The sequence below is a fragment of the Enhydra lutris genome, unplaced genomic scaffold (genome assembly GCF_002288905.1).
Source record: "Enhydra lutris kenyoni isolate GAN:26980312 unplaced genomic scaffold, ASM228890v2 scaffoldscaffold6, whole genome shotgun sequence".
Taxonomy (NCBI): domain Eukaryota; kingdom Metazoa; phylum Chordata; class Mammalia; order Carnivora; family Mustelidae; genus Enhydra; species Enhydra lutris.
Genome location: NW_019154090.1, coordinates 628718 through 642127, shown reverse-complemented (window position 1 = coordinate 642127; position 13410 = coordinate 628718). Strand labels below are relative to the sequence as shown.

The 13410-nt window shown below is 63.0% G+C and overlaps 1 protein-coding gene across 11 annotated transcripts in view; it reads right to left on the bottom strand.

Annotated features, from left to right (window-relative positions):
• The window catches only part of LOC111141924 (potassium voltage-gated channel subfamily Q member 2), a 50720-nt gene extending 38815 nt beyond the window's left edge, over positions 1–11905 (bottom strand). For 10 of the 11 annotated variants that reach the window (XM_022494783.1, XM_022494781.1, XM_022494786.1 and 7 more), the window contains exon 1: positions 11567–11905. In XM_022494783.1, the coding sequence (XP_022350491.1) occupies positions 11567–11862 (296 nt within the window). In that variant the 5' untranslated portion in view covers positions 11863–11905. The remainder of the gene's footprint in view (positions 1–11566) is intronic. The other variant, XM_022494789.1, reaches the window with a different exon arrangement.
• Between the last annotated feature and the right edge of the window lie 1505 nt (positions 11906–13410).

Below are 13410 nucleotides of genomic sequence, written 5' to 3'. Positions count from 1 at the left end.
CTGCCCCCCAAGACTGAGGCAGGAGACCGCCGAGGCTTCCAGTCTGGTTTCCGTACGTAACGAAACAGACGTTGACGGTACCCGGCAAGGACGGGAGAAGGCTTGAGCGCAGCACCACCCCCCAGCCCTGGGTGGCTGCTCTCCGAAGGTGGGGAAGGGTCTCTGACGTCAAGCCTCCCCCCTCAGGCTAGCATGCACAGCGAGGCGACCATGTGCCGGCCACGACTGAAGGCAGGACGTGCTCTCGCCCATGTTACAGGCGTGAAAACGGAGGCTCTGGAGCCGCTCACGGTGGTCACTCAGGGCCTGAGGACCCTCTCCCCCTCGCCACGGTGCATCTGTGCCTCCCTGGGGGCTGGTGGCCCAGAAGCCCCGCAGGACCAGGCGGAGCGAGCATCAGCCCGCACAAGGCCACAGCGGGACCTCCTGTCCAGACTTGCCACCCGGCCCCCGGGAGACTCTTGCCCGCCTTGTCCATTAGGACCTAGAATCTAATTTCGCCCCTAATAAACTGCTCTGCCTCCCGGACCCACTGCCACTTCCAATCTCCAGGAGTGATGGAGAGCCCGGACTGCTGATGGCCGCTCCAGGCATGAACCAGACGTGAACAATCACTGGGATCCCGCTGGGGCTGGAGGGAGGAGAAGGCCACGGTCCCGAGACACTCTTCTGGAGCCAAGGCTCCCCCGTGGGTGCGGCCTCCCCCCAGAGCCCCCAGGCCAGTCAGTCCAGCCCCCGACCTGAGCCGAAGCCCATGGGGAGGTGACAGGTGAGCTCTCGGACGGTGCCTCGCACTCAACGAGTGATCGATACGAGGCCCGTGCCTGACGAGCCACAACCCAGAAAGCCCCAGCCCCATGGAAGGTCCAGCCTCTGGCTCGGCACTCGAGGCCCCGTGAGCAGCCTTGACCTGCCCCACCCCATTCCAGCCCCTCCCACGCCCGGCCCCCAGGGCCATCCCACAGCCAGGCCTGTAACACCAATGCCCCTTCCTCTCATAACACCCAGGGCAGGAAGGTCTCTCAGGAGACCCCCTGATGCCCCCCACTGGCCAGTGACCCCCCCCAGGATGGCCAGTCCCTACAAGGCCTTGGCCATGGACTCTCTCAGGACTGAGAGCTATGCTGGTCAGGATCCCTGCATCTCTCCCTAGCCATTCATCTATCAGAAGCCCCATGTTCACAGGGACACCCAACCCGCCACCGAGACCATAGGAAGTACGCCTCACCCTCCTGCAGATTTCTCAGCCTTCCCAAGCCAGCTTCCTGACCCCAGGGCCTTTGCATACACCGTTCTTATGGCCTGAATCTCTTTTCTGCTTGCACATCCATCATGGGGCCGCCTCCTCCTCATCCGTGGGTTTCTGACAGGCTGCCCAGCCCTGCTATGCTAGTACCCTCCAAGAGCACCTCCCCTGCTCAGCTCAGCTGGCCCCTGACTACACAGCCAGAACCCACACACGGGGGTGGGGCAGGCTTCCTGACCCATGATGGCCAACACAGCCTTCCTGAGGTCGGACCGGCTGGAGAGTGGCTCACAACCCCACCCAGACAAGGCTCACGGTGCAAAGCGTGCAGTGTCCGAACACCGCTGGAAAGGACAGGAGCCAGGGCTCGAGCAGGGGCCCATCGACAGCAGGCCTGTGTCCCAGAGTGACTCAGCGGCTTCCAAAGGCAGAGCGTGGGGGTCCTGAGACCAGGAGCGGCATGGCACTCTCTGAGGAGCCCGGCCGCATGTGAACCCACGACGGGGCCAACGGACCTCATGGAACAGGAGGCCCTGGCCCACAAGGAACAGCAGAGGACTGGGAAGGACAGTCCGTCCACACAATCCCAGGGAAGCCTGGTACAGGAGCGGAGGGGGGGGGGTTTCCCTGGAAGCAACACGACTGTGCTGTGAGCTCTGGGGACCGGACACAATTAGCAGGACCTGTCATCTGCTGAGGAGACATCAGCTTTGGGGGAAAGGTGCTCAACAAAGGGGTCGGGGGACCACATCCCAGGAAACGAGCCCAGGAACACTCAGGGGCTCAGGCCCCCCCTACCCGGCTGCCCACCCAGAAGTTGATGGGACAGCTAGGCTGCAGCCCCATCAGTCTCCCCCAGACCCTCCCTGAAGACCGTCCCCCTGGCTGCTGGGCTGGCCCACCCCCCATGCTCCCGGGCTCATAGCTCTGCCATATGGTCCCCTAAAAACATGCCTAGGGAGCGTTTTCTTGGACTCCACTCCCACGCCTCCAGGGACAGAGGGCTCACCCACAGGCAGGACCTATTTTTATCACAACCCCTCCTTGGCCAGTCCTGGTCTCCCTCCACCCGGGTGGCCACAAGGCATGTGCTTGGGGTCCACTCTCCAGGTCAGAGCCCACAGCCACTGTCTCCTCCCAGGTCTCAAGCCACCAAGGGCACAAAGTGAGAGGAGTCAGGGACAGGTGCCTTGTCACACACCCCCACCCCACTAACTCTTCTCAGAGACAAAGCCCCACACTCGCCAAACACAGGAAAATGCCACAGTACATCGTTAACACAGGAAAGGATGATAGAAGTCTGCACCCTACCTTGTTTAAAAAATGCCTAGATGGGCACAGACGCTTGAAAATAAATCAGGGAGACAAACGTCCTTCCTGCGTTTGTCAGCATCTTCCCAACGTCCTACAATGGGTGCGTCTCATTTCTGTCAGCAGAGAAGATAACACACCACACCCAAGAGCTGCTTTCTGAAGCTCACCCTGGGCCGCCCACAAGGAAGACCCTGATTCCGGGCCATGCCATGCTAACTGGCTTTCAGCTCATTAAACCACACATGTCAGAGAGGACCGTCTTGGATGTGCCAGCGAGAACACTAAAGGGGGAAAGCACCGCGGACCACCAGCAGCTGGAGACGGAGGCCAGCGGTCCAGGGGAGGGGTCGCCCAGCCCCTTCCCCAGCGCCAGCCAGCTGCTCGGCCTTGGGGTCCTTGAGGAGCCCAGCCTGCGGGCTCACGTTCAGAACCATGGCCAACGCCCTCTCCCACCTCCCCTTCCTGGGACCTCCCAGAGCCCGAGCTCCCAAAGGCTCCCACTTCCCTGCTCTGCCCTTCTGCGCACAAGAAACGGCCAGGTCAGGCCCTGCCCTCCCCCCACCCCCGTAGGAGGCTCACTGAAGCTCTGCTTCTGTGGTGAACATACTTGGAAAACCCAGGCCCGTAGCTCAGAGGCTGCTCCTTCCACTCCCGCACCTGCTTCTGCTGACCCAGCTTCTCTCTCTGTGCTTCCTGAAGCCCTTCACCACCTCCCCCAGCCTTGGGTCCCAGGAGAAACTGGTCTTTTCCTCCTGTGAACCCTTCAAATATTTTTTCCAAGCCTGAATGGAAAAGCAAACTCGGGCGTTCTAAGCTCTCGAGTTCCATGAAAGGAAAAAAAAGAAAACCAGCCAGGAACGGGGGGGGGGGGGGGGGGGGGGGGGGGGGGGGGGGGGGTGGGAAGCGGCGCTCTGCACACGCCCGGGAGCCATCGAGGAGGATGCCTCGTGGCCAGCTTCGCCACGAGCCGCCAGCCCGCCACCATCACGGGTGACTGACGGATATCCGGGGACACTGTGCCCAATGGCTCCCATTGGGACTTCCTGCACAGTGACAAAATTACTCCAAGAAATCCAAAGGATTAGAAACCTAATTTTATTCAAGCCGGGTGATGGGCAGAGCCTGATGACACAGCCCTCCCTGGAGCACGTCACGCAGGCATGGTCAGACTCTGGCCTGGCCTGGAACACACCCTCCCCCACCCCCACGTCCCCCAAAGCAGCTGCCGTGGCCCCAACCCTCATGGCCTCTGCACAGAGTGGCCGGAAAAGGCAGGGCCCTGTCCCCCCCAGCATTTCCTCCCCTCGGCCAAGCCCAGAGGCTAAGCAGTGGGATGTGGGGAGGAGCCGGAGCCCTCCAAGGGCAGGTTCCCCCGCAAGAGCAGGAGTCCCCTGACCACATGTGGGGGTTGCTAGAGAAGCCACAGGCCCCATAGCCCAGTACCAGCTCGGCCTGAATCCCAGCTGCCCCACTTGTCACCGAGTGGCCTCGTGCCCAGGACTGCTCCCCAGGAATCCTGACCTCAGCATCAGGGGGCCAACGGACAGCAGGTGTGGGAAAAACCTGAGAACAATCCTATCCCCATCCATGCTCATTGTCTGAGACTCAAGGAAGGGTTAGAAGACCTCCTTCCCAAGACATGACCACCCCCATGACCCACCCTAACCAGGGCCCAGGAGGAAGGAGAAAACATTGGCTTCAACTCCACATGGGGTCCTGCCTCCCCACCCCAAGTGCCACCTTCCCCTCCCTCCACCAGGACAGGGTGAGGCCAGGTGCACAGCAGGACTGACAAGTGGTTCCTCAGTCAGCACTCAGACCCACAGACAGCGCCTGCTGGTGACCGAGCCGGGCCCTTGGTCCCACCATGTGCTCCCAGCCTCGTCCCCACGGGCTCCCCACAAGGACCCAGCCCAGCACACTGCCATGCAAACATACTCAGAGCTAATCATGCTAGAAGCACCTTATTCAGGGCGCCTGGGTGGCTCAGTCATTAAGCATCTGCCTTCAGCTCAGGTCATGATCCCAGGGTCCTGGGAAGCCTGCTTCTCCCTCTCCCACTCCCCCAGTTTGTGTTCCCTCTCTTGCTCTGTCTCTCTCTAATAAATAAATGAAATCTTAAAAAAAAAAAAAAAAAAAAAAAAAAAGGAAGCACCTTATTCTTCTGGAAACATTGACCGTCCAGTTGCCCCTGGGAGGCTTTGGGTCTGACAGAACCTTTGGAAGGCAGGTCCCAGCTCAGCCAGAGTGCTCCCCATCCAGGGGCCCTGCCGTCCCAGGCGCATCAGCCCCGGCCCGGATGAATTAAAAGCATCATCTAGACCAGCTTCAAACAACAGAAGCCCTAGCCCCCCTCCTCCCAACTCCAGACCAGTCCGTTTGCTGACCAGCCCTGCATCGCCTCCCCTCCGACTCCGGTCGTGACTTCTTTCTTCACATGCGTGGAGTCCAACGTGCAGCCTGAACTCATGGCCGAGATCAAGACCCGAGTTGAGACCAAGAGCCGACAGAGCTACCCAGGCGCCCCTCGCCACAGCGTTTTAAATTCGCATGAGGAAGAGGCAGGCTTTAGGGAAGGTCGAGTCTGCCCCTGGCCCTCTCCTACATGCTCACTCCTCCACAGGAAGTCATCGAGGACAGCATGTTCGTGTCGGGGCCACTGCTATACCACCCGCAGTGGGGGAAGGGCACTGAGGAATGGTCTGAGCACTGGCTCAGCGGGCACTGAGAGATGCATCACCCCTCCAGAGTGTGGGGCCCAGGGGGCAAGGCGCAAAACTGAGTCATTTCCAGAGCAAGGGCTTGGTTCCAAACCCTCCCCCCAGCCCAGAAGATGCCAATCTCTAGGGACGACCTCAGGTCTGCACGACTCTCTTCATCCCACCCCAGATTCCGCTGGGCTGCTCCAGCCTCTCTGGGTGGGCGGACAGGTGCCACGCAGCCATAGCAAACGACGCACTTCCTCCTCCCGTGATGGCTGGGGCACGGCCACCAAGGAGGCGCCGTTCTAAGAGGCAGCTGGAGCTGTGGGAGCTCCAGGCTTGCAGGGAGAGCAGCTGAGCCCGGCAGTGGCTCCCACACTCTGCGGACAGTGCAGCCAGGGGTGGGCTCCGTCGAGGGATCTGCGTTGACTGTGGTCCCCACATGACTTGGCCGAGGACAGCAGGGGCTGGTCAGGACACCCAGGCAGAGGCCAGCGGCCTTGGGAACCCCATTAGTACAACCAGCCCGCAAGCTGGGCACGTTCTTGCCTCCGTGTTTGGAGGCTCAGGGTGTGGGGAACGTGTGCCGTCTGCTGCGGGCAGGAAGGCGTGTCCGGAGACCCAGGCAGCCGCAGAGCAGCAAATTCCTTCAGGAGAATGGCCAATCCCCCAGGACAAACACACAGACCAGCGTCCGAAGTGCCAGAGGGACCTTGCGTCTTAAAGTGCGGCCTCATTATCAGCAGCCACAAACCTCTTGATCCAGGCCCAAGCACCGGCCGACGGGACTGCGGGCTTCCACGGCTGGGCTGAGGGGCGGGAGGCCACGGGAGCCGTTCGGGACAGGCCAACCTCCGTCCGCCTGGTTGTCCAGCCTCCGTGCCAGACACGGATTTTCACTTGGCTGAGCCACGGCTACAGAGACAAGAGTATCAGCCAGGAGCTCTGGGAGCGTCACACACACCGAGCTTCTGGTCGACGACTCACGGAAAGTGAACACAGTTATCAGCCCACGCTACAGACGAGGAAACTTGGAGTCCAGGGTCTGGGGCCGTCAGTGGAGACAGGAGCCCAGTCAGGCTGGCCCAGAGCCAGGGGTCTCCACCACTCATGGTCCCTCACCCAACACACCCCCTGAACCATCTCCGCCGGACAGCGTCGTGCCACGACTAGCAAGCCACGTAAGTGACGCGCCTGACAGGAAGTGGAAATTGAGGCCAGGTGGCCTAACACATGTACCCAGCCATGTCCGTCCAGGAGTGATCCTAAATTTGTACCCGAGAATATTTAACGGAGACACGTGCAGGGCAGCCGGCAATCTCCAATAGCCAGAGGTCGGGCACCAACGCACCTCAAAGCCTCGGCTTTTCAACGGCAGCAGCCTGCAGCCCAGGGCCCACACAGCATCCTGAGCCTTTGAACAGGACAGGGCCTGAACCCCAGGCCTTGGCCCCGGCCCCGCCCGCCCTATCCAAGGCCCCGTGGACACTCAGAGGCCACAGAACCATGCTGTGTGACCCCCAGTCCTGTACAGAAGTTCTCCCCTGAGGGACCTGCCCTCCCCACACCCAAGACCCTGCTGGTGTCTTCCATAAAATGTCCCAAGGAGCTCAGTCCCCCAGGCCCCATTCCTTCCATGGGACAGTTAGGGAGCCCACTCTTGAGGCTTGCCCCGTGGCTCTCACTAGCAGGGACCGAAGACGCCCGCTGAGTGACAGCCGCGCACAGAGGCACAGCCAAGACCTGCGAGTCATATAAACTGAACGACCTGTGAAACGCCCTCGTGAAACCCTCCACCACGTCTGGACGGAATCTGCTTCCTCGAAGACACTCTGGGGCTTATGTCTTGTCAGAACCGGAGCTGGACCTCCCACCACAGGCTGGGCACCTGGGGTCCGAGGGTCCCCGACGCACAGCGGTGCCCACATCACTAGTCCACTTCCCCCGAGTCCCCAGAGTTGGAATTTTTGGCTTGTACGGATGACTGATAAATCCGAGATTCTTTCTGCTCTGCCCCGGGAAGACCGAGCTTCCTGTCCACCCCATCGGGCTGTGGACACAGGCGCATGGGGGACTCGCTGACACAGAGGACACCGTGCTTAGACGCAACTGTGCTGTCACGGTCCGATCTCAGCTGAAACTACTTGGTGAGGGTGGGGAGTCCTGCAAGGAGCCTGAGGTCTCCAGGCCACTGAGGATGGCCCCTCCGGAAAGCACGACCCTCCTGGCGTTCCCACCTTTAGGGAAATTTCTGTAAGATTCTCCAGCTCTCGGTGGACACTCCCTCCCCGAGGACGGAGCTCTGCGACTTGAAGGCAGAGAACAGAACCACGCAGACCTCCGTCTCCTTCTGGGAACAAAATGCTCCGTCAGCAGAAGAGGGACCCCGGCCACCTCCCCGAGCCGCCCTCGACCCTCAAATGCGGTCAGACCAAGGAGCAGAGGCCGACACTCGGGGCCAAGGAGCAGAGAGGCCGACACTCGGGGCCAAGGAGCAGAGAGGCCGACACCCGGGGCCAAGGCTGGGGGCAGGGGCTCCACCTGCCCCCCCGACCCCAGGTGGCCCACCGGCGACAGACAAGTGAGAGGGGACAGCGGGCAGCCTGTGCAGGCCAAGAGTGTGATCCCACTTGGGTTAGCCAAGGCCGTGCAGGGGATGGCAGCAGGCCCTGGGACCCTGGACCACAACTGGCTGACAGCAGATCACACCGGGCCCAGCAGCCCCAGCACAGAAAGCCCTGAGGCCGGGGCCATGTAAGGACTGGGAGGGCTTGGTGGCTCCGCCCGAGTGGAAGGAATCACAAAGAGTGAGCTGCCTGGTGACCCAGCCTCCACGCTCAGCCCGGCCTCCGTGCTCAGCCCTCCTCGGCCTGTTTTAAACACAGTTTCATACCAACAACTCCAAGTGGCTTTCCGATGTCGGAAAGGTCATGTGATCAGCACTCTCCTCTCCAAGGCGGAGACCCCTTTCAGCTGGAGCAGGACAGTGCCGGAGCTCACTCAACCCTGCCTGGCCTCAGTTTCCCCACCAGCATCTGAGCAGCGGGCACGTTTCCACTCCCACATTTAGCCACAGAGAAACCCCGCGGAGGGGAGACCCTAGAAGCAGGAACTGCCCCCAGCTCCCCTCAAGCATGGAGTCACACCCGATCCAGGGATCCCCCATGGACCTGCCCGGACCACATCCCCAACAGGGAGGCCTAGGCCTTTCCTGTGGCTCACGTTTCCTCTGAGAAACTCATGAAAACTCCAGAGCTTAGACCCAGAAAATCCCCTACACACAGATGCCCCCACTCTCAGGGCACACAGATCCTCAAGCCTGAGACTCTGGCCTGAAGTGTCGGGGGCAGGCAGGAGGGAGCAGGGTCTGCCGAGTCGGACCCTTCCCCACCCGACACGGCCCAGCTCCTCAGGGCAGGGCCCCATCCAGTGCTGACAACGTGTGCGAGTCCTCCCACCTGGGGCCCCAGCGATCGCCCCCAGGGCCCATGTGCGGCTTGGGCTGCCCACCCAAATCGGGGTGAACCGTCCCACGGGGCAGGGTCTTCCCACCCAGGCAGAGGAAGGGACCCTTCAGGGAACTCAGAGCTGGGAGGGGCAGGTCCAAGCTGTCTCCCACCCAGGCAGGTCCACACTTCCCGGCGTGGGATCCCTCCTTCCTCAGGGAAGGCTGCTCTCTCCAGAAGCTCACACCAGGAAGGAGTGACGGCCGATGTGGCTCTGCGGCTCCGCTCCCAGAGGCAGGTCCTCAGAGAAAGTGCTTCCCACACAGGGTCGGCGGGGAACGCGGAACCACAGGGCAGCCTTGGGCACCCAGAGGGGCTGGCCCACCTCCAGCTTCCAGAAGCCAGGCTTTGGTGGCAAAAGCTGTAGAACGGTGGCCCAGGAGGGCTCAGAGTTGCCCCAGCCCTGGGGACCCCCTTCAGCCAGGACAGATGGTGAAGGCTGGGTCCCTGCCCTCCATTGGCTTCCTCAGGCCCAGCTCAGCACCAGGCAGGGAAGGGGGCCTTGAACTTTATCTAATTAATGAGTCCAACGAATGATGCCCACACACGGGCCAGTCCATGCTGGGCAAGGGGATCCCAGGGTGGCCGCAGCCTCGGGCAGGAGACCAACAACAGGGCGGTGAGGGCGTCCTGATTTGGGGTGGGGCTGGGCCTGGGGACAGTGGAGAATTCCACGCCTGGGGCCCGGGGGGATGGGCGATGAACAACAGTGGCAGCCGTTCAGGGACAGTCCACAGCCAGCCCTGGGACAGCAGCTGCCCCACGCAGCCCATCTCCACAACCCCTGGGGGCAAGAAGCAGGCGCCCACTGTCCTGAGCGAAGACTGAGGCCTGCAGATTCCGGACTAGACTTCAGTGCCTGACCCGGCCGCTTCCACCATGTCTGCCCCCCTCCGCCCCCCCCCACTCCCCAGAAAAGGTCCCCCTGCCAGTGAGCTGGGGGCAAAGGGAGCTCAAGGCATCCTGTGACCTCGGTGGGGAAGCCAGGGAAGGGCCGAGCAGGGAGGAGGGCCCCCACATGCTACAGGCCTGCCTGTCCTGGCTCACGGACACACGGACGGACACACACGCACATGCACACACGCACGGGAGCAGCAGCCTGACCCGGCTTCTCTCCCACAGCGTCCCGGGCTGGAGGCTGCAGCTCCGAGGGGGCACAGAGGGGATGGCCACTTCGGGCCCAGGCAGAAGAAGCCACTCGGGGCTGAAGACAGGACCACACACAGGGGACCCTAGGTTGTCCTGTCGGCCAGGGACTTGTGGGGCCAAGGCAAGCAAACCTTCCAGCAGCCACACCACAGGTCAGAGAGGGGTGTCTGGTTGCTGGGCTGTGGGGTGGGCTCTGACCTCATACCGGAGGTGAGGGTGGGGGGGACCTGGCTGCCCAGACCCCATCCCAGCAGGCAGGAAGGGAGGTGGTGACAGGAGGGCCACTGGTGAGGCGATGCAGGGCTCTTCCAAGGATGAACAGCACGCCTGAGCATGCCTACATGGGAAAGGCACAAGTCGCCCTACTGGGGAGGGGGTGGGGAGGATGCTCACAGCGCCAGGGAAGCCCCTGCCTCCCACGGTGACTCAGCGCTGGCACCTGCCAGGGCTGGGGTCTTCCCCCAGGATACCATCCCACCAGCAGCCAAGCATTTTCCCCCCGGGTCTTCTCCCCTAGCCCATGGACCCGTGGAGGGTCAGTCCAGAGCACACACACACACAGGTCCGTGGGCACACACCCTGTCGTCCCAGGGGAGCACATGGTTGGAGATGGTTTCCCAGAATCCGTTCCTCACTCCCATCCCAAAATGCCTCTTTCATACAAAATGGCCGAGTTCTGGCCCCAGTCTAGCTGGGGTGGGAGGGACAGTGCCTGCCCGCTCAGAGACTGCACGCCAATGGCACAGGCCACACACAGCAACTCCTGCCCAAACATGCCACCCACGAACGCTCATGTGCACACAGTGTGGGCCTGAGGCCTCTGCCCCTGCCCAGGGAGCCAGGAGTTCCCTGCATAGGGCCAGGCCTGGAGGGCTCAGGACAGAACCCCCCCTTGGGCGTCCAACCAGAGCCCAGAATGGGCATCTCCCTGCTCCTCCATCTCGCAGCAGCACAGAGGGGTCGGGGCTGAGCTGGGTGGAGGCGAGAGTGAGGGATGCACTATGGGCCAAAGATGAATGCAGGCACCGCGGTCAAGACAGTCAACAACCCCCAGCCCTGGGCTGGGGGTGTGGGGGTGTAATATTAGGACAGCCCCTACCCCCATTCCTGCAACCCAGAAGCTCACCCTTGGTGGAGAGTGAGCGGCTTGGGGGTTGAGGCCTGGTAAGCCAGGCCCTGCCCCCACCCCTTGCTCCCTTCCTGGGGCGGAAGTAGGGGGGTCGCCCAGACCAGAGGGGGCCTCGAGGAGTCCAGAGACAGTGGCAGGACTGACAGCGCCACCCTCCCTCCCGGCTGGCCCTTTGTTCGGCGCAGCGGCCGTGGGGAGGGGCCTCGGGCCGAGGAGGAGGAGAGGCTGGGGCGCCGCACATCCCCCAAGCTGCGGGGGAGGGGCTGATGCAACCCAAGCAGGCCGCTGCTGGTGGGGGGACGGCGCCCCCACCCCGGCCGGGACGCCCGGACCCCAGAACTCCTTCCGATCCGCACTAGCATCTCCGCCCTTCGCTGTGGCCAAGGAACGCGGTTCCCCGGACTCAGACCCGGGCGCGGGCGTGAGCGACGCGGGCGCTCGGACGCACAGCACCCCCCGCCCGGCCCGCCGCGCGCCCCGCGCCCCCGCGCCCCGCGCCCCCGCCGGCCGCCGCACTCACACGTAGGCGTGGTAGATGAACGCCCAGCCGCGCGGCCGCTCCAGCACGTTGTACAGGAAATTCTGCAGCTTGCGGTAGAAGGCGTTGCGCTTCGGGGGCTTCCCGGCGCCCGCGCCTCCGGCGCGCGGCTTGCTCAGGATGCTGCCGCGCTTGGGAGCCTCGGAGCCGGCGATGAGCAGCGCGCCGTCCCGGGTGGAGTCGGGCGCGCCGGGGTCCAAGCCCACGAAGCCCACCTTGAGCTTCTTCTCCCCGCTCGGGCCGGGGTACACGCCGCCGTTGCGCGACTTCTGCACCATGGTGCCGGGCGGCGCCCCGGCCGGGCGCTGGCTCAGCGGGGGAGACGCGCAAGGGGCGGCGCGGGCCCGAGCCCAGGCCCCCGGCCCGGGAGCCGCATGGCCGAGGCGGCAGCGGCGGCGGCTCCGCGCTCCTGCCGGCCCGGGCCGCGCGCGGGGACGCTGCGGCCACCTGGCTCCGCCCGCCGCCTCGCCCCGCCTCCATTAACCCCTGCGACGCCGCGCCGGCGTCGGGGAGGAGAGGGAACGCAGGAGAGAGCAGATGAAGAGGACGGGCTGCTCCGGGCCTCTTGCCACCCGGGCCCTCCGGGCCCCCCTTCCCGCAGCCCCGCGTGCCCTGACCAGGGAATCCGGCCCCCTGGCTATCCCCTGCTAAGACAAGGGCAGCGCCTGAGCAGCCCCCAGCTCTCCCTTGGATCCCCAAGCTCTGCCAGCGCCTGGCCCCAGCTGGATTCCTACCAGCTGAACCTCTGGACTGGACACCTAGGAGCAGGACGTAGGAATGGGCACCGGCCCTTAGTAGAACCTCTGCTAAGGCCCAGCCCACTGGGACCTTATGTGCTTGGCCTCTAAGTGGGCCAGTAATGAGGACCCCTTAGACCCAGGTCCCTGCGTGTAGAGGGAGGCATCTGGGGAGACTTCCTAAGAGAGGGCCTGAACTGGACCTTGGAGGAGTCCCAGAAGGGAGGAACAGAGGCCCCTGAAGCAGGGGGAGGGGCAGAGGTGGTCAGAGAGGTGAGACCTGAGAGACTCACCCCAAGGGGCCTGGACTTCCTTCTGCAGACCCCAGAAAGGACCTGGGAGGATGGCCCCCAGGGCAAGACAGAGACCTGAGCCCAGAGTGGACACTGGTCCAATAGTCTAGAACAAAGGAGGGCAGGTTCTGGACACAGATGGCAGGGTGTCCTCTTGAGGGGGAGTAGGCAGAGGTCGCCTCCCCTAGCCAGGGAACCATGGTTGTGTGTGTGTGGTGGGGGGTGTCATTCTGGAACCTTCTTCTGGGAAGCCAAAGGACTCTTTCCTCAGTCACAGAGAGGCCCCTGCGCACTCCACATGGACACTCCTCACCCTGCCCCCACTCGCTGAAGCCTCCTCTGCAGCCTCCCTTGGACGGTGCTGGCTGCAGGTGCCTCTCCTGACCACATCCAGCCTCTTCCCACGTTTGCCTAGGACTGTGGGGTCCACTGAGATCGGCCCAGTTTGCAGCCGACACTGTTCTCCCCAGGAACTTGGCGCATAAAGCAGCCCTGTCCATGGTGCTGGATCAGCTGTGCTGTTTGCCCTTTTTTAGTTCCAAAGTTAGAGGCCATGTGGCCTTTTCCAGACAGAATGGTCTAATTTGTAAGTCATCATCTAGAATGTTGAGGATGGAGTGCCGCTTATGCCCCACATACACCTGTGCACACAGGTACGGCCCAGGGGCCACACTCCTGACTTCCACCACCCTGCCTCTGCCTGGTCATTAGCTACAAGCACCAGCATTCAGCCAGTGTGCCCTAAGGTGGCTGCAGTTCCCTCGAGTGTGCCCACTCCCGCTGAGCCCAGGCTGAT